This window comes from Chiloscyllium plagiosum, chromosome 7 (genome assembly GCF_004010195.1).
Source record: "Chiloscyllium plagiosum isolate BGI_BamShark_2017 chromosome 7, ASM401019v2, whole genome shotgun sequence".
NCBI lineage: Eukaryota > Metazoa > Chordata > Chondrichthyes > Orectolobiformes > Hemiscylliidae > Chiloscyllium > Chiloscyllium plagiosum.
Window position 1 is genome coordinate 81059371 of NC_057716.1, and position 27920 is coordinate 81087290.

At 38.7% G+C, this 27920-nt stretch overlaps 1 protein-coding gene across 3 annotated transcripts in view; it reads left to right on the forward strand.

The window, feature by feature from the left end:
- Positions 1-27920, forward strand: part of LOC122551728 (rho GTPase-activating protein 15-like) — a 737256-nt gene that overhangs the window by 404721 nt on the left and 304615 nt on the right. For all 3 annotated transcript variants that reach the window (XM_043694095.1, XM_043694097.1, XM_043694098.1), the window contains exon 10: positions 23135-23257. In XM_043694095.1, the coding sequence (XP_043550030.1) occupies positions 23135-23257 (123 nt within the window). The remainder of the gene's footprint in view (positions 1-23134; positions 23258-27920) is intronic.

Sequence of the window (27920 nt, forward strand, 5' to 3'; positions counted from 1 at the left end):
ACCTGAGTAATGTTCTAGGCGCTCAGGTTTGAATTCCTGCCACAGCAGATGGTCGAATTTGAATTCAAGAGAAATGTGGAATTAAGGATCTAATATTTACCAGGAAATGATTGCCGATTGTCAGAAAAACCTATCTGGTTCACTAATCTCTTTTTGTCCTTACCTGGTCTGGCCTACATGTAACTCCAGACAGACAACAATGTGGATGACTCTCAACTGTCCTTTGGGAATTAGGGATAGGTAATAAATGCTGGCCTAGCCGATAACAGACTCATCCCATGAGCAAATTAAAAAAAAACTTTCTATTTCAGTAGCATACCACTTTTCTGTGCTATCTGGCAAAGTAGACAATTTAAGGTTTTCCCATATTACACTCATTCTGCTAATTTTTTTGCCTACTCAATGAACCCAATCATATACCCATATTTCAGCTCTACCTCCTCTTGATAACTTACAATCTTACCTAATTCAGTGTTATCGGTAAATTTAGCTGTCACACATTAAATCACCATATTCAAGTCATTGATGTATATTATAAATGTTGAGGTCCTGGCACTGATCCCTGAGGAAATCCACTAGTTACAGCTTCTCCACAGACAAGAGTATTAATCTGACTACTTCAGACCACGCCTGAATCTAGGCTGTAGGGTTGAAAGGATATTATGATAGCCAATTGTACTGTTACTGACTCACATTCCCTCCACAACATAGTTTATCCCAGGGGGAACCCAGTCCCTCTCCATTGCCGTGTAACCTCAAGAAATGTTGTCTTATTTTGCAGTGTCCTCATCATTCACTCGTCAATATTTTTAACATATATCACTGAGACACAGCTAAAGCTATACAGTATAGAAGTTACATAAATCATCATTGTTGACTTCACTTCTATCTTCCATAGAATGGTTTGGCCCAGACCCCATTGTTTATATAACATGTGGGACATGTTTATTGATGCCGACACTGGATATATATTGCCTAAAATGACCTTCTCAATGAAGCAATTTGTAGTGCAGAAATAAAAAACACTTCATTGTGTCCATATTGTGATATTGGGAAAGCAGTTTAATTGAATGTAAGTTGGCTCATTCAGGCTTTGTAAAATAAATTCTTCCCTACATTAATAAAAATTGACTCCTGAGCACAAGTATTAGAAATACTATATTCACAAGTGTTGTATAAACAATGAGACATAAATTGGCTGACTCATTGAAGAGCAACAAGATAATTTGAAAATATATTAGTCTTCTGTGAAGTCATGCACTCTAAAGTCTCCTGCCTCTCTCTTTACAGCCCTAACAGTGTTTGTATTTCAAGCTATTTTTTGTGTGGTGGCAATTCTAATTTTGAAACTGAAATTTTTCCTTAATTATTTTCCCTATTCCTCTCCTGCAAACAATGACTTTTATTGACTCAACTGGCCATAATGGCACTGGCGCAACAATATTCCCATAGCCAGCCTCCAATTAACTGTCTCCAGGCTTGTCAACCAATAAATGACAGTGGACAGGATGTCAATACCACTAATCCAATCAGAAGACCAGAAACTCTGAAGCCTCAGCAACCCTATCAAATGGTGAATGTCATTGAGGCAATTCAGATAATGTGAAGCCACCCCAATATGGAAACATGCTGGACAAGTGGACTATGCTAATATGTTATTCTGGATGGCTGAGGGAACTGTTCCAAGAGAAAGGAAGCAAGACACTTCCTGATGGAGGATTGTGGTCGGGGGATGATTTGTTTCCTCCCTCCAGCCCCAAACAGTCCTGGATGATCACAGGGAGGCTGCTTCCAGGATCTTAGCTGCAGCAAAATGCCAGCTGTGTCTACAACTGCCGCTCCACCAAACACACGCACATACACTCTCTCTCTCTTATACTCCCTCACTCTCATTTGCTCACTCACTCATTCACTGACTTTCACTCATACATACTCTCACAGACTTCCTCATGCTCACACACACTCAATCACAGACTTATTCACATGCTCTCACACATTCTCACAATCTGTCCCTCAGAAAAATGCACACACTATCTCTCTCTCTCTCCTTTCTCACTGACACTCAACCTCCCAAGGTGGTATTTCATTAAGATCAGGAGGCTTGAGGATGGGGGAATGGCCCACTTTTGCTCCCAATTAGTGAGTCTGTCCGAAGTTCCTTGCCAGTTTCCGTGAGGCACACAGCAGTTCCAGATCCTAGCCCCTCACTGGGAAACTTCTCCAGTGATGGGAATACATTAGAAGTATCCTTCCTGAAATTCAGCTTCACTGAAAGCAGCCAAATTGAAATTATTTGCACCAAGAACGATTCATTCTTGCTGGTTCCATGACAGTCCCAAAAATTTTATTAATCCCCATCATTAATTCCTCCCTCATAATTGCTAATATCCCCTCACATAAAAAATGATTTGAGGGACTTTGTCAGGAAATCTGCCAGAGCTACCTTATCCTCTTGCCTACTAACAAGCTGTGTTTGTATATCTGCCATTTATAGGCAAAGCGTACCTGAGCTCCAAATTTGGCTGAAGACGTGGCATCCACTCTCACTGTGTCACGAATATAAGGCTGCAAAACAGATTCAAAACTGAGTTAATTTCCCACCCAATTTCTATTTGTATATGCTATCAGCACAGTGTAGAAGTGTAACTCAACAAGTACCAATTGGTTGGGTTAAGAAATGAAAATGTCAGACTTCTGCACTAGGGGGTGCTCTTCAAGAGTGGTTAAGGTACATTGTTAAAAGAGTAAAGACAGAATTTTTTTGCTGTAATTAACGTTATACCTGATGTGAGAATGCTTGGTTTATACTGGAAAAAATATTGTACTCCAATGTGCAATTTCCTTTCAAAGGATCCTGAAGAACTTTCTGTCTAATTGCACCTGTTGGTCTCTTCCTCTGGCCTCAAATTCCTGGCTTTTCCTGTTTAGTGTTCATCTCTATGAATGTTCTTTGGGATTTCCTTTTTTTGATGTGAAGAGAACAATAGAATTATGTGTTGTTCCTATGTCATATCGAAATATTATAGGGTGTCAAGAGGAGGTAGGATTGGAAACTTTTGCCTGTTTTGCACCCAAAACATTGAACAAAATGGGAAGCAATACCAGCAGGAATGACCAGAATGAGAGATTTTATTTAATGTAGTTTCTCTTTAAATATATTTTGATTTTAAAAATGTTTCTGTAGTTTATTGCTACATTTGAATTCTTAGACTTTTAGCTTTCTTTAAGTTCAAGGAGTCTAAATACAAACTTCTGTGAAGAAAAGTAAAACTCTGTTTTTAAGATAAAACTTTCTTTGAGGGGTCATCTGAGTAATTCATAAAGGCAAAAAAAAAATCTTTTGATTAGGGTTCTGTATGTTCATTTCTGTTATCTTGAGGAATGGTGTTTGAAACTGAAGCAGATATTCTAATAATGTGGCAACGGACAAAGTACTTTTCATAAGAAGTGGAACACTACTACACAACATTTTTAATTTTGAATGGGTCAATAATCTGGATCTGGATAATATGTGAATGAAATCCACACTACCTCTCACTTGCTCATTGGAAGACATGAAGATAATTGAACCACATAGGCAACAAGTTTTACTCTAGAGTTGGATATGAATATTGGCCTCATCATGTTGGAACAAGGAAGAAAAAAAATGCACAAGAGATTCCTATGTTTGATCATTATCCAGTGAATTTCCACTGACCATTTGATGGTGGAATGATAAGTGAGAGCTGTAAAATCCCCAGGGTCAAATAGATTACCAGTCTTAGTCTCATACATGTAGTGGAGCTCCAGGGTAAAAGTTTTGAGGGTGTGATTGCAACCATTGCCCAGAAGCAACTGGTATCTTCCAAAGAGGTGGAAGAAGAAAAAAGATGGAGTTAGCTAAATGAGTTCAAAGTTATTTGAAAAGTGAATATGATTAATTTGTTGCCTCACACAACATACAAGAACAACTATGCACCATATAGATGATCCCCTTGTATAGATAGTATTATTAGAATTTTCACCTATTTGCCTTTAGTTTAATGTGGGTGCTGATGTATTTACTATAAAATGATAGAATTCGTCATTCAGCAAATGCTCATGATAGATGTGAGTCAGAAGCTGGCTTGCATCTGACATTTTCACACTGCAGTTCCCAGCAGTATGTTCAAGTTGTGTGAGGGTCAGTGAGGGGGTTTCCTGTTTCCTGTTGTGAGATTATCACTTACTTATATTGCACTGATGGTGTATTCTACACCAGACTAAGATCAGAACCATGACCATTATGGAATCCCCACACGTCACACCTTCAGAATACTCATGGATGAAAACCACAAGCTGAAGATTATGCAAAAGTGTTCACTTTCAGAATACTCTGCAACTGAGCGTCCCCCCATCAAAAAGAGAACCTGGAAATTCAGAATTATGCAATTCAATTTTCATTCTAGTGGGATTTAAAACAGGGTCAGAAAGTTACGCTTATATTTACAGAGCACCTTTCACATCCTCAGGAAATTCTAAAATATATTACTGGCAATTAGTATTGTTTTTTTTGTTGTGGCAACTAACTTCATGCAACCAAATCCCTGCACAGACAATTAAGTAATAAAAAAAATTGATGGCATTGATTGAGGAAGTATTAATAAGTCATGGGATCTTTGATTTCCATATGAACAGCCAGACTGGCTTGTGGATCTCTTATTTTGCCCTGTCTCTGGTCACTGTATTTTCGGATGGCTAGAGCCCATGTCTGGAATTTCAACCTTGTAACCTAAAGAATCCAAGGTTCTTGCTGTCATTTTTCTCATTGCGTTTGTGTCACAATTTTCTTCCTCATCTTCAATTGTTCTCTCTTCCACCCCAGTTCATTCGAGTAGCTTACTGTTTCTCCCTTTACCCTTTCCTGGGTTCTCTTTGTCAGTTCATTGTTCTTCTCTCTTTGCTACAGCTTTATTAGCATAATAAATTTCCTCCTCTTGTTTTGGAAATTCCAGCATTAGTGGCCTCCAGTTATCTCTCACACCGTTTTCTCCTTTAGAGATAGAATTGATTGCTTTTTCTTTTGCTTGCTGGCCTTTACTGTGCTAAAAGCTACTTCTTCTTGGAACCAGAGTTGAATTGAAAGCATCAGAAACTATTTTTGCTTTCTTCACATTTGTGTTAATGTTGACCAGTACTTCCTGCACATTGGCTATTTGATTTTTGCCATATCATCAGGACTTTGCTAACCAAAAAAGGTTTTAATTATTGAGATACTCAATTTCAACACCACGAGAAATCATCTTATTGCCTTAAAAATTACTGTGAAGACAGAAATGGAAGGAGGACTATTATCTTTTAAACATGAAAAATAGTCCATTCAAATCTATCTTCAAGCATTCTCATATTTGTAATGTTCAAGCACTTGATGCCAAAAAGCATTACATAAACAACAAAAGCCACTCAGGAAACTTGCCATATTTGGTTCAGGAGATGGTGCAAAGCTCAGTTCTTCAAGAGCCATAAGCATTTTTGGGTGAACTATAATTCATTTTTAGTTACCACATTGATTTAGTGATTCTGGGAAAAATAGCTTTTTGTTTTGCTTCTTTCTTTACATCTAAAACATTTGAAAAAAGATTTATTCCTCATTGGCCTGGACGTTTAGAAAGGCTTAGAAGTTGAAAGTACTTTATATTTCTGGAATTAATTTAAGGAGCTGAGAAGCCTGGCAAGATTGTGGGAACCATACCATGGCTGTTTGCACATACTGAGAACAAACAAAAGAAATATCCACCTAAATTATGGGAATTCTTAACTAATAACTAAAGCAAACATTTTGTCAGAGAACCCTTGGGAAATATTTCCTGATTTGTGATGATATGAGCTTAAAATAGTAATTTTGTTTCTAATTAACTTCATACAAGAGTAAGATGGCTGAGGCAATTTAATGCTTTATTCTCAACAAGAAGATTGCCTATTCAAGTCCCAATATAGCTTATTATTGGAACTCACTTTTCTTCAGCTAGACACTTTCCTATTACCGATTGATGTGCCGCCAAATTAAGCACTGCATGAAAACTAAACATCTTTAGCTCAGACTCCTAATACTCCCAAGCTAACAGCAGAGTTGGGAACAACCACAGCGCATATATATAATCATGGAATCATAGAGATGTCCAGCATGGATACAGAACTTTCAGTCTAACAGTCCATGTAGACCAGATATCCAAAATTAATTTAATCCTATTCGCCAGAATTTAGCCCACAGCCCTCTAAAACCTCCCTGTTCATAAATCCTACCCACCTCCATCACTTCCTCTTGCACTTCATTTCATACACACAGCACCCTCTGCATGAAAAAGTTGCCCCTCTCACCTTAAACCTATGCCTTCTAGCTATGGACTCCCCTCCCCTGGGAAAAGACAATTCACCATGTCCACACCACTCATGATTTTATAAACTTCTGTATAAGATCACCCCTCAACCTGCGATATTCCAGGGAAAATAGCTCAGGCCTATTCAGCCTCTGCCTTTGGCTCAAATTGCAGAGATTCAACCAGAAGACCTACCATCACTGCCTCAAGGGCATCTGGAAATGGATGACAAATGCCAAAATTGCAAGTACTTGCCCCTCCAGTGAACGAACATGAAGTCCAGCTCATAAAGACAATAGACAATAGGTACAGGAGTAGGCCATTCAGCCCTTCTAGCCTGCACCGCCATTCAATATGATCATGGCTGATCATTCCTAATCAGTATCCTCTTCCTGCCTTATCTCCATAACCCTTGATTCCACTATCTTTGAGAGCTCTATCCAACTCTTTCTTAAATGAATCCAGAGAGTGGGCCTCCACTGCCCTCTGGGGCAGAGCATTCCACACAGCCACCACTCTCTGGGTGAAGAAGTTTCTCCTCATCTCTGTCCTAAATGGTCTACCCCATAATAAAGAATGCTAGTACAAGTATTATGCATTGTCCATTTCCATTCATTTGATCCATGCTTCCTGTCAGCTAATGAAAGAGCAATTTTAGTGAATGGTGTGGTTTGTCTAAAAAGCCCAGGGTGCTGATCTGACAAATGCAAAGAACAAGTAGAAGGTTTGAGTGTGTTATTGTGGATTGAGAGCAAAATAGTGATCTGAACAGGTACAAAAGCAATTATACCTTCCATTGTGAAAGGTCATCTATATTTAAGCCAAAGGTATAGTCTCCTTGAAGATAACATCTATTCAGTTTGCAATGACATTCAATGATTGTAGTTTCTTAACTTGTTCAGTACATGATACTAAACTCCTTTATTACTGCATCATAAATTGGTGGAGCATTCTTATCAACAACCTTTGAAGGATATTGAATTAGGAAACACTTTATTATTTTGTATGTATTGTCTTTTGCAGCATTCAGTTTTATAATGCAAGGGAAATAATTAATACTTCAATTAACTCGCATGCAATATTGCATTCTGAAAATTAAAAATTTCCTTGGCAATTGAAATCTTAGGCACTGTTCATTTTCTAACTGGGTGAATAGAACATAGAACATAGAAGTATACAGCGCAGTACAGGCCCTTGGGCCCTCGATGTTGCGCCGATCCAAGCCCACCCTACCGCTTTCCCCTCATCAACCTCCTTCGTCACCTTTTCAAAGAATATACAGTTCCATCAGAACAAACATATTTTACTTTCTTCAACTTATTTGTCCCTGTAATAAGTAATCCAAATTTGTTGTGTTTGCAGAATCTTAGCTCAGTATTTAAACATTAGAAGATTTTTATTACATTTCGTTCTTACCAATTTCATTCTTCCTATGTTTGCATGCAGGAGTTAATGACATATAATTTAACAGATGCATGATGCAAACTCATATGCAACCATACCCATAGTGTGCCACACCAGTGACCATTATTGAGCTGTATTCCTTGACAGAATCAGTGAACTATTGCATTTCAGGCATTTCATAGCAGAATCTGAATTCCCAAGGACAAGAATAGAGCAGAAAAAAACCATTTGGCCTTTCAAGTCAGTTCCACCATTTAGTCTATTCATGACTGATCTCCCCTCTCTTCTCTAGCTTCCCACACTATTTCACATCCCTGACTCCCTTATTATCCAAATCACTATACCTTGAAGATACTTTATCACTGAATAACCTCAGCCCCACGGTGTAGAGAATTTCAAAAGTTGCTAACTCTTTGAGCAATTTAGCATTGCCAATCCACTCAACTGAACACCTTTGGATTGTGGGAAGAAATCAGAGTAAGTCACAGGAAGAATGTTCAAACTCCATACCAACAGTCACCCAAGTGTGGAATTGAACCTGCGCCCCTAAATTTGCCTTGTCCTGAACCAGTCTGTCTTGAACCCAAACTCATAGTGTGACATTAATCCATGCAAAAAAAGACATTTTCTGTCCTTATTCAACATATTCAAGTGCTCTGTTCAAGGCTAAAATGTTGACTGATTTTCCTCATCTCCAAATGAAACAACAAATGTGACACTTTCCTTGCCCATTGAAATGCTAGGTCAACAAAATGTGGATCAAACCTGGAGCTTTCAAGCTATTCAGCAGGTACAATCACTGAACAATCACAGAAGTTGACTGACTAAAGCTGCTGTACGAAAACAAAACTTCAGTGCCTTGTTTTTGAGCGTCTTTCAGGGCTCATGCCTGATAAATGTTAATAACATTGTTTATAAATGCAGCAGACTGACAAATACTCTACAGAGAGTACTAAAATTGTTTAGATTCTTCCAGGATATAATTGCAAAATTATATAGCAATGCTGTGTGGAAATAATCTGAAAGTTTAGCAATAATTAGTCAAGTATTTAAGAACATACAGTGAACAAGACTCAACTTCAGATCGACTTAATGCATTGTGATGATCTCCAGGAAAAAGTTTAAACCAAAATTGCCAAGTTTACAGAAGGAAACACAAATGAAGAAAATGCCAACAAGTTTCCATATCTTGTAGCTTTTACTTCAACATGGAATAGAATAAATGCAAATTACATAGCAAGCAATTGATGGTTCAAACAAAAAGGTGTTTTCCCTTTAAATTTAAAAATCACACAACACCAGGTTAGAAGAAGCCACCTCATGAAGAAATAGCGATTCTAAAGCTAGTGCCTCCAAATAAACCTGTTGGACTATAAACTGGTGTTGTATGATTTTTAACTCTGACCACCCTAGTCCAACACCAGCTCCTCCAAATCATTCTCTTTAAATGATTGACATAAGAAAGACACAAGTATCATGATCACAAGCACTTACATCTCTTCCCATTACAGATGTGACACTAAATAGCTGTATCATTCCAGAATATTGTTTTCTTTAACCACACAGGGTAAATCAGGATCACCATCAGCAAGGCATTCTTCTATAAACCCCCTCTTCATCAGATCGTGACAGTCCTGATGATGTAGCTTTCCAGAGTTCATTTAAAATTGACAAAGCAATAACACCTTGGTTCACAGTTTGACCTTTCTGAAAACACATAGTTCTTTCCTTACTGCAGTACTTCAAAGTTAAAGATCTTCACAGCACACACACATGTAATAATACTGTCAACTTTTTTTTAGTCTACAGCATGAAAATGGGACTTTGTTGTTTCCATGACAGATTTATGTCTATTTTACTTCAGTTAAGTAATGGATATATATGAGCAAGTGAAGTCAAGCAGTCAGTTACTATTATTGAACAACCAGATTATGAATTTCATAGCAAAAACAGAAAGTGCTGGAGAAACTTAGCAGATCTGGCAACATCCATGGAGACGAAAACAGAATTAACCTTTCAATCCAGTGAACTTTTGTCAGAAATTTCATAGTCTGTATTGGTAAGATTTATAAAAATAATTATGGCATATTAAGATTGTACAAATATTATTTTAAGTCGAGTAAATATGTTCATATACTGTTGCTCAGCTAAGTCTTTAGTTCTGTGGTAAAAGTTTTCACTCAAAGTGAAAAAGAGTGGGAGTTACAATTGTTACTATTGATATAAATATCAGATCAGTACGGATGCCACAATTATGTAAGTCCCAATGCTGCAGTCAAAGCTCCCTTAATGAAATATTATCATTAATAATAAAATTGCGAATACCCAACGGCAATAATTTATTTGTCCCTTTTTTAGCTTTATTTCAAAACCAAGAAGAGGAGCAACATCTTCATAAATGAAACAAAAATGGCCGTCATTGATATGCTCTCAAATTTTTTATTGTTTTTGCAATGGAAACATATTATTCTATAACATGCTTTATGCTGGACTTCACTTGGACCTCCATCCAGATTTTATGATAGATGTATACATTAGGCAATTTAATTCATTATGAAAGATTACTGTATAAAGACAAAATGTATGAGCATGTTTGGGAAAAATTGTGTAATGAGGACCATTACAGTTTGATGAAGGTTTTTTTCAGAAAACTGCCTAGTGTTCATTTTTTTCTTGTTTCTCCTGCATTCTCCCAAATGGATTGACACTTTGGGCTGAATTGTAACAGCCCATTGGAGATAGGATAGGAAATGGAAGGGATGAAAAAATAGAAAGGTATTGCGAAGAATCTCAACAACTTGCCGCTGCATTGGCAAAATGTCTGTGGCTGGAATCCTATGTGCATACCCACCCTTCAGATGGACAACTAAATCACTTAATGACCCAATTATTACATTACATTACATTACAGTGTGGAAACAGGCCCTTCGGCCCAACAAGTCCACACCGACCCGCCGAAGCGAACCCACCCATACCCCCACATTTACCCCTTACCTAACACTACGGGCAATTTAGCATGGCCAATTCACCTGACCCTGCACATCTTTTGGACTGTGGGAGGAAACCGGAGCACAACCCGGGTCTCTGGCGCTGCGAGGCAACAGTGCTAACCACTGTGCCACCGTGCCGCCCACTCAATTCCACTCAATTACCTTGTGGGCACTTGCCCATGTTGAGTGGACAAAATGCTGCTTTAGGAGATCACCAGAGAAACTCTGCCAGCCTTTCAGAGGACTTGAGATGAGAGATTATAGAGTACTCCTTCTGTGTCCCATGGAGAGGACAATGGCTGTACCAGCACTCCAAAACTCCAAATGCTGCTCCATTTCAGCCCACTATCTAACATACCCCTCACACCTGCCTGTTTAGTCAAGACATCATCAAGGAGCTTCCATGTGCTGGAGAGTACTTCTCCAGCATCTTCTCCCTGGTAATGCAGCCTCATCCTGGCCAATACTATGGTTATGATGTTGAGACTGTGGAAATGCTGGCCCACCAATTGGGTTGATAATCCTTCAGGGCATGCTGTGCTCTTAATTGGATAATGATGACCTGTGAATTGGCCATTCCTGACTAGATGCTGCCCCTGGGCTGAGCTGCTGACAGGACTGAAGTTAGCTCTCGCTTGAGGTCCTGGTGGTGGCTCCAACCAAAAAGAAAACAAAGTCATCAGTCTTTCTGAAGTCACAAGGCAACAGCTGAACTTGTAGAATATTGTGAAGGTAAGCATGTTTGGCAATGTTATATATCCACATAACGCCTCGGAGGTCAAGTTAATGAGTGTACTTAAGACAGACATAGATGGGCTCGATAGGGAGATCAAGGATTATGAAGAGAAGGCAAGAGAATGGGGTTGAGAAACATTGCGACCATGATCGAATGGTGGAGAAGACTTAGCTGAATGGCCTAATTTTAATCTTTTATTTTATGGTATTATGTCTAATATCCCAGTTCTATTTGGTCTGTTTAAATGTCAATGGTAAACTTAGAGTAATTTTAACCTCAATCGGCAGACTATTGTGCCCAAACTCATCAGTTTCCCAAACTCATCAGTTTCCCAAACTCATCAGTTTCCCAATCTGAGGATGATTCATTTGTGCTTATTTAATTACAAACACATCTCAATGTTAAAAAGTTGTAGGTTCAAGCCCCAGAAATCCAGAATGGACACATTAGCAAAGAACTGTAGAAGTGTTGCACTTATGGAGGTTCTGTCTTTTAAATGTGATATTGAACTGAGGCCTCATCTGCAATCAAATTTGGGCATAAACATACTAAAGTACATTTTTAAGGCAACTAATGAGGTTTTCCTTCATGCCCTAACATTTATCTGTGATCGTGAATAAGATGGTGGCACCGACAAGGTCGGCAGTGTCAGTCTCCTGAGCCTGACTGCTCCAGACCAGCTAGTTCCTTCCTTCTTCCTTATCCTTGTCTTCTTTCCTTTTCTTTTGTCTTTTGTTTCCTCATTCTCTTCCTCTTGGAGAAGGTGACATCTTAGAGGAGGACAGCCAGAGCCAGACTCTTGGCAAGGGAATGGCCTGGCTTGGCAGCAGAGCCAGGGAATCCTGGTTGCAGTAGGCCCCAAGCGGGGACTCCAGTGTGGGAGAGGCAGCATTGGCTGCATGATATACCTGGACCGGGGACTCCTGGCGTCATCAAGGCAGCAGCGGAGCCAGGGATCCCTGGTTGCAGTTGTGATAGGCCTGGAGCAGGGACTCCAGGTTATCGGCATGGCAGAGATGGCAGCGGAGCTGGAGACTCCTGGTTGCAGGGCTAGTGTGGACTCAGCTCGAGAGCTGGCATTGGCAGCCATGTCAGCAAGGTGGGCCAAGGGGTGAAGAGATGGTCCCTGAAGAGTGGTGGCAGTGAGACAGTTGAGAAGGGGTGGAGGTACAGGTGTCATTGGTGAGCTGGCTCAGGGCACAAGAATCATGGCAACGTGGTAGAACAAACACAGATTCTCTTTCAATGTTATCTTTTCATTCTTTTTATTCTTTTAATATTGAAAATGCTGCCAGATTGTGGCTTTTCATTGTATTTTACTGTATTATTCACTGTAAAATACAAGTGACAATATATCATTCAATTCAGTACTGTGTTATGCACAACCTGTTTGCCACATTTTATCACATTTACAATGGCAATTGTACTTTTAAAAAGCACCTTTAGGCTGCAAAGCATTTAGAATATCCTGAAGTTGGGAAAGATGATAAAGTAATTGAAACTTCTACTTCTTTCATTATGGGGATATGTAATAGAATATATTATAAATGTACTTCATAAAACTGTAGATTTTTGTGAACTTGAAATGCTCAATACCATCAAAACGTGTTGATTTATAAAATAACAGGTCTTGCTGTTCTGCAATTGGTATTTGCATTCAAACCAATTGCTCAAATGAAATTCATAACTGTGCCATTAGATCCTGCTCATAGGAGCAAAATCATTAAATGACAACATAAGCAAAGTTTTATGAATTACACAAGTTATAGTCACAGTAATAAACTTTCTATTTGGTTTATCAGTGTTCATAAATAATTAAAAATTTGCATGGATGATAAATATTGTCATTTTAGTTCACACGCAGGGTGAATTTTAGCCACTGCGATACTTGAAGCTGAACTTTTTCACTGGTTACAAAGAATGTGCTCTGAAAAGAGGCAGATATTCAAGGGATATCCTCTTGTTCAGTGACATTTTTGTATAATCGTGGATTAGTCTAGACAGATTACACAAATAAACAGAGATAATGTTGCTTTCAGTTTGATTAATCTCCTTTCAGTCGAGTGTACAGAAAGGTAGTATGATTGGCATTTGGTAGTTTATTTCAAGTGCTCATCTTGAAATTTAGCAAGCACAGATGTTTTCATCAGAATGTTGTATCACTTGGTACAACATTACAAAATTCAGATATCCTTTTCTTCTGACCTCCTAACTTTAAATAATGTGCTTTAGCTGGGAAAGGGTGGACTTTCTCGTATCTGTTATCTATACAGTAGGAACATGAACAAACCCAGGTTATGAACCAGGAGTTTAACCACCCCATCAGTTTATCCTATAAGTTGCTGTTAGTTTTTTTTTCTGGGAAAACCGTGAATGCAACTAAGCCTTTTAATAATGCATTCTTTGGGAAACATTTATCTCCACCTTGTTTAGATGACAGTTTTTTTTTCTTGTACAAATAAAATGATACATTACTTTTTTTCTCATCTGGTTTTAATTCTTTGAAAAGTATAATCTTGAGAAGCGGCAGAATATTATTTTCAGAAATGTTAAATGATGGAAAGTAAATTATTTTTGCTATGCTGCGGTAGAAAGCTCAGCATTGCCTTTGTCATAAATTATTGTACAGTCTATGAAAATACACTGGACTCTGCTCAAACAGGCAGGCAGTAGCATTCACCACGGTGCCTGCATTATGTGTGGAGAATTTTGTTCTCCTTAACTCTGGTAAGTGTTCTTACCTTTCCCAAGCTCAGTCATTACAACATTTAGTCAGTTTGCCATGTCAAGGCAGACAATGACACGATACTTCAGAAAAGTGCAGACATTATTTCTACTCTTCAGATTAATAGATTTTGTCATACTCATGAAGAGTGGCAATCAATAGCACTTTACTCTGACATCCACTGTCAATAGACCTTGTACCCATTACTGAGGATGGTTAATAGACATTTCTTCAAACTCCCTTTTGTTGCTCATAATACATTGGAAGTAATTGCTTAAGAAATTGTGTAAATGAACAATCATAAATATTTTTTCCTTTAGCTGATGATATGTTGGATCATTTTGGTTGGCCTGCTCTTTATATTGTGATAACATGATAGTCGTTTTAACTGCATCATGAACTAATTGAAATCCAATTATTTAATCAGCTTTCATTGGTTCTGAACAGAAACAATTATTTGTGTGCATACCTATTTTGTTGTATCCATCCAATGTTGTATGGCTCAAAAAAAAACTAACAAATGCAAGATTATAACTTGAATATTATTACAAAAAAGCAATATGATATGAAAATTTCATATTGTACTTATCAGACCAAACTTACAAATGCCATCTTCCTTAATAAATCGTTACATTTCCAGAGGGAATATCCCTAACTACTAAGATCCCAGGTGAAGAAAAATGAATCACCTCCCCTTTTTTTATTTACTCACCCTCTCAGTTGATTGCAATGAGGTTAATTTTAACAAGATCCCTTCTCTGGATACTTATTTTCATAGACCAATTGAACACATCCTTGAAAATGGAGCCAAATTAGTCAGACTTCATTGAATTAGTGAAAAGTTTATCAACTCATGTAAAGAAATAATAATAAAACACAAATTCACAAATTATAAATAAGAGATGTGTCCCAAAAGATAAAAGTTGTTTTTAAAATGCAAAAAATCTCTGAATTGTTCATGAAGAACAAGTAAGTTGTTGCGGCCATTTTTAGGTTATACCAGTAACATTGATGTTGAGAGTTGAATAAGAATGTTTTGAAATGTTTTGATTTTGTAGCTTAATTGAACTTCTTTTGTCCTGATTTTAAATGATGTGGTGTATTCAGAATGGGAAAGAATTTCTTTCTTTACCTGTAGTGCAGGGCGACTTACCAGCTGTTCTCAAATTATGGTTTCTGCAGCATACTAGCTACACCCTAGTCTATCGCCTTAGAAAGCACACAGATGAGTGATGAATCTTTCTTTTAAACACATTCCTGGAAAGGGGAACCATTTAAACAAAGTCTGCAAATGGTGACACTCTCCCTCAGTCTGTCTGTCACCGAAGTTCTTTGCTATTTTATGTGTTACATTCCATCAGTTTTACACAAAATTTCGATAGCTAGCCATTGAAATTCCACCCACAGTTATTTTGTAGCTTTAGCAGTCCCCTTTTAAAGACACATTTTGGAGTTAAAAACACCCACAGTAATTCAGATTTGTGACATGTCATTGTAAATGTATTCAGGACTTAATCCCTTGACATCCTGAACGTATGGCTCTGAAATGTCAATCAGATAATATACATTTAACTAAATAAATACTAGCAATTTGTTTACTTTGTTAAGATTACTACACAATTCAGATGCAGAACTTTGAATTTTGTGTTTTCATGTCTGTAATATTTAGTTAATTGTCGGTATATTCCTACCTTTTTTTTCTGTCCTCCCCTTTTCCTGTACTATCATTCTTTGATCCTCATTTTCCATGTTACTGTGTTTCTGCCTTACCTTCCTCTGCTCTTTCCACATTTGATCTGTCGCATCCAGTGTTCCCATGATGCCAAGCCTCTTTACCAGAGATGGAGCTGCACTTATCCAGGAGTGCAGGGAGTATTTCATTTCATTCCTGGCTTGTGCTTTTTAGATGGTGGGCTGACAACTGGGGAGTTAGGATGTAAGTTAGTCACTGAAGAATTCAGAGTGTCTGACTTGGTCTTGCAACCATAATATTTTTATAGTTGGTCCAGTTCAGTTTCTGGTCAATAGTTGGCCCCATGGTGTTGATAGTGAGAAATTCAGTAGTGGTAATGCCCTGAATATGGGGCCAAAGGTTCTCTCTTGTTGGAGATGGTCATTGCCTAGCACTTGTGTGACATGAATGCTAATTGCCACATGTCAGCCAAAGCCTGGATATTGTCCTGGTTCTCCTTGAATATGGGTCAAGTTCAACCAACTGCTGTGTTGGGATTAGAACCTGGGGCCTTAGAGTATTCCAGTATTTCTGCATGAGTCATTCAGTAATAATACAACATTACACCATCATGTCTCCAAAGTGAGCCATTGTATGAGCCTAACTGATTATCTTGAATTAGTTGTTAGTGTGGCTATCAACACACTTGTGATTATTCAACAAGTATTATTTATTAATAATAATAATTAGTGACCTCTCGGATCATATATGATTGTCATCCAAAAGGGTATATATTTGTGGGTCTTCAGATGCTTAATAACATCTAACAATAGACATTTTGTTTTGGGTTTTGCAAGTGCTGGCTGATTGAGGTCTGGAGGAAAGTGAGGTCTAATGTTTTATTCAATCAGCCAATCATTGCAACATACATCCAACATATCTGACATTGCATTTAACAATGCAATTCACACACAACATTGTTCAATTGTATAGTAGTCACAGTGTCCATTTAGACCTACAGCAGCATTCTGTTTATTAGAAAATCCCACTATTACACTGCCATAATGTAGCAGCACGAGATTATTTGTTTGACCTGGACTATTGGCATGTGACATGATATTTGGTTGTGTCTAAATAGCATGTTGGTTTTTAATCGATTTTTGGTATTTGTAATGGGCCATTTTTGTGCTGTTAGAAGTGTAATTCTTCTACCGTTAAAAGTTAAGACCGATTGTCAATACCTCAATGGTCACTTGAATTCCAGTATGCCTTTAATTAGAAAGGTTCTAGTTGGTCTGACCATAGCTGTCCTTTCCAAGAGATTTTTATTTCACTTCATGCATTTTTATAATGGTAGGATAATAAAGTTACACTTTGTCCCACTGATCTCATGTTTAAGTTCTTGCACAATTGTCCTATATTTGGTGTCAAATCAGACCTAAAAAATGCAGGTCTTAGGGTACAGTCAGGTACTAAAAGTGATATTTAACTGGGCAAAATCTGCCTTCCCTATTATTGGCCCACCTCATGAGAAACATCTGTAAAAATGTCACTGCAGTATCTGAAGACGAGTCCAGTATATGCATCAAAACAAAGTTGGGATGACCAGAAATGCTTTATGTAGATCTTTCTAGACATACTTCACTTATCTTTATGCTAAAGCAGGAGATTTATCTACACAGGAGGAGGGATTCCAAATGGAGGAAGATGAGCAGGAGGCCTCTATTGCCTTAGGAATTACAGAAGTTTTAACCAAAAAAAATATACATATGGCATACCAGACCACATGCATGGTACCATATTTCTGAAAAATGTTTTTGCTATGATTATATGGTCTTACTACATGTGATCAGCTGGAGTCCATGAACTGGCTGTCACTTTCATCTTTATGAAAAAAAGAAATTAAATTAGTACAGCAAAAGTAGCAAGATTCCAATTTTGAAAGGATTGATCCCTTTGGCAGGAGTATTTGTAAAGCCATGCAGCATTTCAACCATTTCATAGGATGTGGGCAGTTTGTATTCTTCAGAATTGTTTTTCTGTGTGGAGTAATTCAGACAAAATTACTGGCTACACAAATTTTGACAGAACCACAAAATATTTATAGTGATTCACACCTTGACCGTAAAACCTTGCTTCCTGAAATAAGTTGTAATATGCGATACTTGTAAATGAATCAAAAGACAATTGAATGAGAGTTAAGTTTGGTAAAATAAAGCAGTAAAAAAAATTACCACATAATTTTTGTCATTGGCATTTGGCCTTAAAAAATCAATTAATAATTAAAATCTGTATTGCGCCCATTTTTAAAGGAAGATTATGTTACATTATTCATTGTCAAGCATAGATTTCAAATGAGCATTTTCCATATTTAATACCAAAACATAACAGTCCATGGTGTGCATTGTTTTTGAATCTTCTCCCTGAGCTGAGGCTTACAAAAAGCTGCAATGCAATGATAACAAATCAGATTTCAAAGCTACTTATGGACATATAAAACTTCTAATTCCAAATTGCACTTTTAAGAAGAGGATTGCCACAGTGAAAATTTGGCAGTGGATATAAATTCAGTGACTACGGGGCAGATTCCTTTTTTTGTCCCATGGAGTGTTCCATCTGTACAGGGTCAGGTAAACCTCAAACAGAAAGACTAAAAAGAAAGAGAGGTCATGAGAGGCTGCAGCAGTAAACCATCTCCTGCAGACAACTTTGTTTTTTTTTCCACCCTTCCAGTGATATACAAAACCAGGAGTTAAAAAATTACTGCCCACCTGGGTTTGAACATCTTGGTGGTCTGATGTAGTAGGGGGTGGTCATTGCTTGAGAACACAAGGGGAAGGGATTCTTTTTAGTGTTGTGCAATGAGGCAGACTTGATGAAGGAGCTTAAGGTGAAGGAACCCTTATGAGGCAGTGATCATAATATGATATAATTAACTCTGCAATTTGAGAGGGAGAAAATAGCATCAGAGGTAATAGTATTACAGCTGAATAACTGCAACTACAGAGGTATGGGGGAGGAGCTGGAGAGAACTAACTGGGAGAGAGTCTAGCACAAAAGACAGTAGAATAGCAATGGCAGGGGTTTCTTGGAGTAATTCAGGAGTTACAGCAAAGATTCATTCCAAGGAAAAGGAAGCATGGTATAAGAAGGATGAGGCAACCATGGCTGACTGGGGAAGTCAGGGATAGCATGAAAACAAAAGAGAAAGCACATAATGTGGGGAAGGGCAGTGGGAAACCAGATGATTGGGAAGCTTACAAAGACCAACAGAGGGCAACAAGAAAAGAAATAAGGAGAGAGAAGATCAAATATGAGGGTAAGCTAGCCAGTAATAGAAAGGAAGACTGTAAGAGTTTCTTCAGATATATAAAGGGCAAAAGAGAGGGAAAAATGGACATTGGACTCCTGGAAGCACTATCGGTGCAAGGTGACATTTGTACACCATGACTCCAATCCTGAGGGTTCTTGTGCAACAGTGGTAGTGTCCTGACGTCTAAGCCTCGAGATCTAGGATTACTCCCACCTGCTCCAGAGTGGTGTCGTAAAATCTCTGAACAGTCTGGTCTGAAAATATCTGCAAAAAATCTATATGAAGACCTCCCAGCTTTTCTGATTATTGACAATGCTGCAAGATAAGATTATTGTATATTGCCCATGGAAGTGTTGTATTTTCATTTCTGTATTTCCTTTTCTGGGGACAGGCTGGCACGCTGTAAACTCAGCAGCTCCCAAAGTCTGGACAGAGAGAGAGAGATTATACACCCTCACACCCTGCTTCCTGGAAGGATTCCATCCAATTCTCCCAATCCATTCTCTGTCTCCATCACATCTGTTTCACTTTCTGTAAAGGAGCCTGAGAAAGATCCACCTTTCTCCTCAACCACAGTCCCATGTTACCGTGGTGAACAGGGCCCTCAGCCACGTTCAATCCATCTCCCGCACTTCCGCCATCAACCCTTCCCTTCCCTCCCATGGCAATAAAAAAAATTACTGTCACCTGGGTTTGAACATCTTGGTGGTCTGATGTTGTCGGGGGTGATCGTTACTTGAGAACATCAAAGGAAGGGGAACCGTTTTAAATGAACTTTGTTGCGATCAACTGAGGGGTTCAGTGAATAAAGAAGAGGAACTGGTTTAAATGTCCTCACCTGTGAGCTTGACAATTTTAGGTATAGGAACATGGAAACAAAGAAAATAGGAAAAGAGTAGCCCATTCAGTCCTTTAAGCCTGTCCCATCATTCAGTTGGATTATAGCAATCTGTTCCCACGTTATCCTCATACTCTTTGATCCCTTAGCCCCAAAAACTACATCTAACCCATTCTTGAAAACATTACATATTTTGGCCTTCACCATTTTCTGTGGCAAAGAATTCCACATGTGCACCATTCTCTGGGTGAGGAAATTTCTCCCCATCTCAGTCCTAAATGAACTACTTCAGCTGTGACCTCTGGTTCTAGTCTCCACTGTCATCAGGAGCATCATTTCTGCATTTACGCTGCCAAGTCCTCTGAGAATTTAATAGGGTTCTATGAGATCATCCCCTCATTCTTCAAAACTCCTATGCATATAATCTTAGCCAATCCAAACTCTGCTAATACATTTGTCTTTCCATCCCAGGAATCAGTCTGGTAAACTCTGTTGCACTCCTTTCATATCCGAGACATCCTTCATCAGATAAGGAGATGAAAACTGAACACAACACTCCCAAGGTGGTCTCATCAAGGCCCGGTATAATTGCAGCAAGACATCCCTGGGCCTGTACTTGAATCCTCTCACTATGAAGGCCAATATGCCATTTGCTTCTTCACCGCCTACTATATCCCATCTGAAACTGTGCGAAATTAGGGAAGCTCACCCAGGAACTGGTTGTAACATAGGTTATTTGAGTTTGTTGCTATAACTTACTGAGAAGTTCACACCTTTGCAAACAACTAATCTGGTTGCCTGTGATTCTTCAGAATTCCTCATAGCTATGCTTAAATATCAATAGGTTCTGAGGGCAAGTCAAGCTGTGAAATCATGCAATTTGATACAGTTTTGAACCAGTCAAAATATATTCTGAATGATTGTCATTGAATAAGGGCAGTGTGTGAAAATGTTGGTTATCCCTTGTCTTTCTTAGCTATTTGATGTCACATTCAATTGAGTATTAAAACTCTTATTTTGAGTGAAAAAAAATCTTTTGGACAATTGTAATTAAATAAGGGCACAGTATGTGAGAATGTTGGTTATCTTTGTCTATCTTAGCTATCTGATGTCACATTAAATTTTGCATTAAAACTCTTAGGGAATACTTGATTAACCAGATATTGTTTAAATAGATTTGAAGGTAACGATTAAACAACAAATAAAGAGTTGCATTTCAAAATATGCAGTTGGGAGGCATAATAAGCAAAATGATGAGAAACTAGGAAACATGGAAAAGCAAATAAATTGTCCATGTATGTATATCACAATGAGTTAGTGGAAATAGACAAAGACCAAGCAATACAAATGGTTGGAAAATTACCTTTTATCTAAGGGAACTAGAAAATGAAGGTAAGGATATCATGCTTCAGTCACAAACAGCCTTGGTCAGATGCCCACCTTGAATAATTGCTTCTCTCGAAGAATCTATGTAGAAAGTGTAGAATAGATTCACCAAGTGGATAGTGATGTAAAAGAAGTGCATTATGATTCCATTGGTATAAACATTGGTTTTATTTTCCTGAATATAGATGTTTGAGGGTAATTTAAATAATGTGCTAAAAAGGCTAATCAGATTTAATAATGTAGATTAAGAGAAATTATTTCATCTGGTGAATCCAGAACAAGAGACATACACTTAAAATTAAACCCAGGCCATTTAGGAGTGAAATCAAAATGCACTCCTTCACATAAACAGTCATGGAAAGTTGCCACTTAAAAGCAGAACAGACTGGTCTACATGAAGCATTCACAAGAGAAATCAATGTTTAGCAAGGGATGTGGAGCAATAGTGGGTAAATGGGTTTGAGGTACAGATCAACCTTGATATAATTAAATGGAGAAATGAGCTGGAGGGACTGAATGACCTATTCCTGTTTCCATTACCAATCAATGTGATAGCTATTTTATATCACTAGATGTCACTACTTCACAGCTACCATACTGTAAGTAAATAATGTAGGATGGAAACAATTTTCTATTTGTGATTTAAAACAGACATTTGTTCTCTTGACCACATTACTTTTAATTCCATGAGTGACAAAATGGCAAGGACTAGTTTGCGTTGTCTTCTCTTTCTGAACTCTTTGAAGCTGTTAGTTTACAGGTAACCTTCCTGTTGCAATAACGCATTGTGGCTTTCATTCAGCTGAGGTCAAGTCATTGTTTATCATAAGTTTTATCTTCAGTTTTAAAGATGCCGGATTCTGATGCAATACCCTAGTTGCATTGGAATTTTTCTCATTCTTTTTAATGTCTAAGGCTTTAATTATAGTTCAAGCAAGCCAAGAGAAATAGGATATCATCTGTTTTAAAATGAATTTGCATTGCATAATATTAGTACATGGATACAGAACAGCTTATTGCAGTACCTTTGTGCTTAAAGACGGACTTAACAGGCTATGTTATTATCACTAATAATGTCAAGACATTTATATTTACAATAGGATCTGATTTAAAACCAGACATTTTACTTTAGAAGCCATTTTATGAAATTGCTGATGACACCATGAACAACTCTACTAATTTAGGGGTGTCACAGGGAAGGCTGAGTTCACTCTGAATTTCCCATTAAAGTTAAGTTTTCAATTGATCATAACACCCCTGACTTAGGGAGGAAATGTAATTCAATCAACGTTTCTGCTTTTGACTGCTGGAAAATAGATGTGTGTGAGCCTTGACTGTGGTCAAATAACCTGCTGATGCCCAACATCTATGGTGACACGTAAAGAAACCCAAGAATGGATTTCTGTCAGGTTTCTGCAGTGAGTTAAACTGGAAGAGTCATTTCTTCCAGAAGAAGGAAAACATTGAGGATGAGAAATGAGCTATAGTATATATATATATTTGTCGAAGGCGAATCATGAGGATCAGGTGTTCTCAGTGTTCACAACCATTTTGGATATGTTTATTAGTAGAAACCAACCTTTGGAAATTTGAAGTTTTTTTATATTATGTTAGAAATTCCAGATAACTTGAAAAAATTTGTTTTTTGCTCTTTATGAAACATTAATTTGTAAAGCAAACTTTTCCTGGCAGTTTCTTCAACAATGTGACATCTGTTTGCTTCCTTAATCCCCAGTACTGCGACTGAACCATAGCTCATCAGACACCAATGAGAAGAAAAGAGTTAAGAGCAGACTAAAAAAATTCATATCAAGGCGACCTTCACTGAAAACTTTACAAGAAAAAGGACTGATTAAAGGTAATGTGTTTGATTCATAAGTGCAATAGCTCCTCATTAGAATACACTGATGCACTATAACCTTTAATATTACATGCATTGTTTATGCATCATGAGTGCTTCCCTAATGGTTAAGCCCTAGACAACTTATGTAAAAACACAAACTTTTATGATTTTGTCTTATGGACACAACGCAATTGCCTTTGTGCTTCTGGTGCTCTTTCAATTTGTGGCAGTGTGTCACTACCACTAAAGTAAGGGAAGGAGACTATCTTAATGCAATATCCAGACATTGCCACATTGATTTTATTCTTTTGAAGACAGCATGTCTGTTGTGACCATCACACCATACTTTACTTTTGGGGGATGGTTGCAAATGAGTGCCGCAGTGTGCTAGACTTTTATCCTTTCAACTTTGGGACTCGTGTTGAAATTGCATATGACCTAGGAACATCTAGTTTCTAAGACAGTTAACCCATATGGCCATGATTCCAAAGTATAAAATGCCTCCTGATGTTGTATTAATTGCCACAAAATTGGCTACATGAACAAATGTTTAAACTGGTAGATGACAGTGTCAATAATGCGCATTATTTTGTTTTGAGAGATTTTGCAGCTCCACACGTTCAGTAAAGTGGAAGGTGTATTACAGCATTCCAAATGTACCAGAAACATTAATTTGGGGAACACAGACCTGATTCACTCTCTACAGAATGACTAACATCTAAATTATTCTGGTAGCCACAGTATTTATTAATTTGAATAGATACCGTTGCTGCTTTGCTTTGTGCTGCTGTCGCTCTATCTATAGATCATGCTACTCCTATAGACTTAAGCTTACATTGTTGTCTATCATGGGTTCACTTGATCTTTGGGTTCCTGTCCTGCACTGTTTGAGGCTGTTCTACTCTGTCCTTCTCTAAGAATAACTGTCCCGCATGCTAAAGTGAATCTTATACTCACATTGTTATCACTCAAACATTAATTGTACTGTTCACAGCTCTCTGAGTCCAGAGGTTCCAATCTTCTCTTCTTCAAATCTCAATCATGTCATGCTGATGTCAGTGTGGTATCATTATGTAGATCATCATCATTGACATTAAAATTATTTACACATTAATTTCTCAATACTACTTTTTTCATCAATAGTGCCTTTTAGGCTGTTGATGTAGGGATCTCAGTGACATAACACCATCGAATGTGCATCCAAAAACAGTGTAGTCTGCAGCGAGGATAGAGACTGCTTGCTGTACACCAGAATGCATTGACTTTGGAGATTTGGTCAGAAGCAAGTGCACCTTCCTTAGTTTGAACTCCTACAGACCTGAGAGTGGCAGGCAGTGTAAATGAGAGGAGCCTTCTGGGGGATTTGTATATGGTGCCACCTCTGGCTGGCTACCTTATGGCACTGCCCTGTGTCCATGTGAGGTCAATATCCCTCACCTGCCCATTATCTTGCCATTAGTGCTAAGCACCACTGCTGGAGTGATGGAGTGCTGGTCTGTGCACATAGCCTGCAGACTCTGAGTCTGCTGGACTTGCCTCTCTTTGGCAGCTGTTCATGGTCTCTTGCATGCCCGATGAAGCATGGTGCAAATAGCATTTGTGTAGTCCTGCAGTATTTGCATTAGCTAGTCCGGAGCACTGGACTAACTAGCCTGTAGCTACTGTCACTGCTTGTACATTTGTATAGAAATCTCGGTTTGCGGTCCTCTCCTTCCTGGGGCTGAGCAAGTGGCCGGTCTCCTGCAATCCTCCAATTGAAAGCAATCTGCAGAGACATGGCACTGACATCACCAGCAAGTGCTTCCAAATCTAATCTGGTCAAATATCCACCGAGGAATCAGCTTCGGAGCTGCTGGAAAGTGCAGGAGGCAGACTTATTGGTGTTTCCTCTGAGGCTTCCACACCATCTTTCTAAGAAGTAGAGAAAGGTATATTTTACTGGGTGGCCCTCAACCTTGGACACTGTGGGCACCCCTTTGGTGCCTGCAGGAGACAGATTGGAGAATAATGGATCAAGATTACACGATGTGGCACATTAATATTAAATGCACATTGAATATAAGAGGGGTCTGCCACAGCAATGAACAATGCATTGTAGTTGGTTGTTAGAACATGGAGGTTTCCACATCCCCACAGGAACAATCCTGATCTTCACCAGCAAAGGTCAAGATCCCCTCCTGTTGGGATGAGGAGCTGAATGTCCAGAATGTGGCCACCCATCCTTGCCCTTTCAGTCCTGTTAAGGACCATTTTCCCTTGGAATGAAAGAAAGGGAGGGATTGAGTGATATAAAGATTGGTGGCATAGCTGTTAGTGCTGGTGTAGGTGGGCTGAGGTGGTGAGGTGTCTTGGGTGAGTAAGTAGGTGGCGCAGACGACAGACAGAGTTTGTAAAAAGGAGTATTGGGTGGATGTCAGTGAATGTGGGAAGATGTTGCATGCCATAATGAGAGTGATAGAGCATGTGCCTCAATATGTGGAGGTATAATGGAGTGAATGTGAGATAGTGGAGAGAGAATGGTGGTGCTTACTCTGGTGGCGCAGAGAAGATCATTGGCATTTTTCTTACAATGCTGGGTGTTCCTCCAATCCACAGAGACTATATTGACCTGCGTGGTGACTTCAGATGAGGCTGGCAAGTTCTAATGGTCCAAGAAGAGGGCAGCCTTCCTCCACACCATCTCATCCATCGGACCTTGAAGTCCTTGTGCTCAAAGAGGGGCACCAATTTCCTTTTATCTGCCATGTCAGGGAGCAACTGTCACAAACTCTGCAGGACAGCTTCAGACTGCCAGCAGTTGATTTAGCACACAATGGCCTTTAAAATTGGTGCTGGCACCAGGGACCCTAATATGCTAGATGTAGCGAGTACTTCTAACTACTTTGAGTGGAAGAACCAGGCTAGCATCAGATGAGAGGGGCCTCATAAAAGGTGTGGTAGGTAAGTTAATGAGGCACGTTTGGGACAACCGTGCAAGAAAACTTGTTCAGCTTTTTGGAGAAAAACCCGCCATGAAACCTGACAGAAGTGACACTTTTCCAAATTATGGTAAGAAGCAGCCCTATATATTTAATAAAATAATTTGGGATTGAACATTTGGTGGAGAACTTGAAGGTAGCAGTGTTCTCAAGCCTCTGCTGCCCTTGTCCTCCGAGATGGTAGAGTTTGGAAAGTGCTTTCAGACCAGCTTTGGTGAGTTATTTAGTTCAGTTTGTTGATGGTACATTTTCCTGCTAAAGTGTGTTGGTGGCGAAGGGAATGAATTTTAAAGGTGGTGGTTAGGGTGTCAGTCAAGCCATTTGCTTTGTCCTGGATGGTCTCAAGCTTCTTAAGTGTTGTTGGAGCTGCTCTCATCCAAGCAGAAACAGCGTATTCTATCAGTTATGGTCTTGTAGATGGTGAGTAGGTACTGAGGAGAAAGAAGGTGAGCTAACTTGCCACAGATGTCCTAGCCTCTGACCTTATATAATTCTCTAAACACAGTGGTGATGAACAAATCTGATTTTATACATGTTAGGATATGCATAACTGAGATTTGAATGGCGTAAATTTTACAGTGGGTAGAATGTGGGAATCCAGCCAAGAGTGCATTAGAATCATCAGGTCTGAAGGTAACAAGCATGAACTAAGCTTTCAGTTGGAGGAGTACTCAGTCAGGATCCGTACTGCACAGTGTTCTACCTGGAGAATTAATTGGCCTCAGTAGTGCCATAAATATGTGATTGAGAGCTCATCTTGAGGTAAAAATAATGACAGCAAGGTTGCCACAGTGTGGTTTAGTCTCAGACAATTGCTTGGGAGAGGTTTGGAATTGAACGTGAAATCTCAAATGTGCCCTGTCCCTGAATTTGCAACTTTCCCTACTTTCTCTCCCATTCACATTTTTCTTCTGATTCAGTCCCACTGTATTGCTGAAGATCCAATTTTCATTTTTAGCTCCTTGTATTATCTGATTTTCTCTTTAAAGGTTTCCCACTTTTTCGAATGAGCCATTATCAACCTTCTCATTAAAATATAATTGTGCGACATCATTGCTTTTACGAACTATTTCCTCATGTTCATACCTCTCTTTCCCCTCCAACATCCTTGAAAGTATTGTTGAATCACAAATTCGTTTTCTTTTGTTCAAACATCAATGCTTGCATTTTTCAATTTGATTTGGACCATTGCCTGACCTCTGAAACAGATCCCAAGTTCATACTGCTTCCGTGCCACTACACCGTTGTACAGCTGGGTGGAACTACAATCACTGACTCCATCCTTATCTCTCCAATGCCTTATCTCTGGTTCCTCAATCTCTGGTATCCTCTTTGCATCTATCTTTGGTCCCTTCTTATTTCTCATTTATATGCTGCCCCTTGGTGACAATATCTAAAAACTATGCCAAATTCCATCTTTACTGATTATAGTCCTTTGTAGCTGTCAACACCTCTACTGTATTGACATTCCAGACACATATTCAATGCTAAATGATCAGAAATTTCGCCCAACTAAATATTGAAAAGACCGAAAACATTGACTTCATCCATAAAGTCCACTCTGAGCCAATTATTCCACTCCTCTTTTTGATGACAATCTGAGGTGGGACGAGATCAGTTGAAAATTTAACTATTTAACTCCAAGATAAGCTTTCCACTACATTGTTATATCACCGACCCACTGCCTATGTTCACTTCTG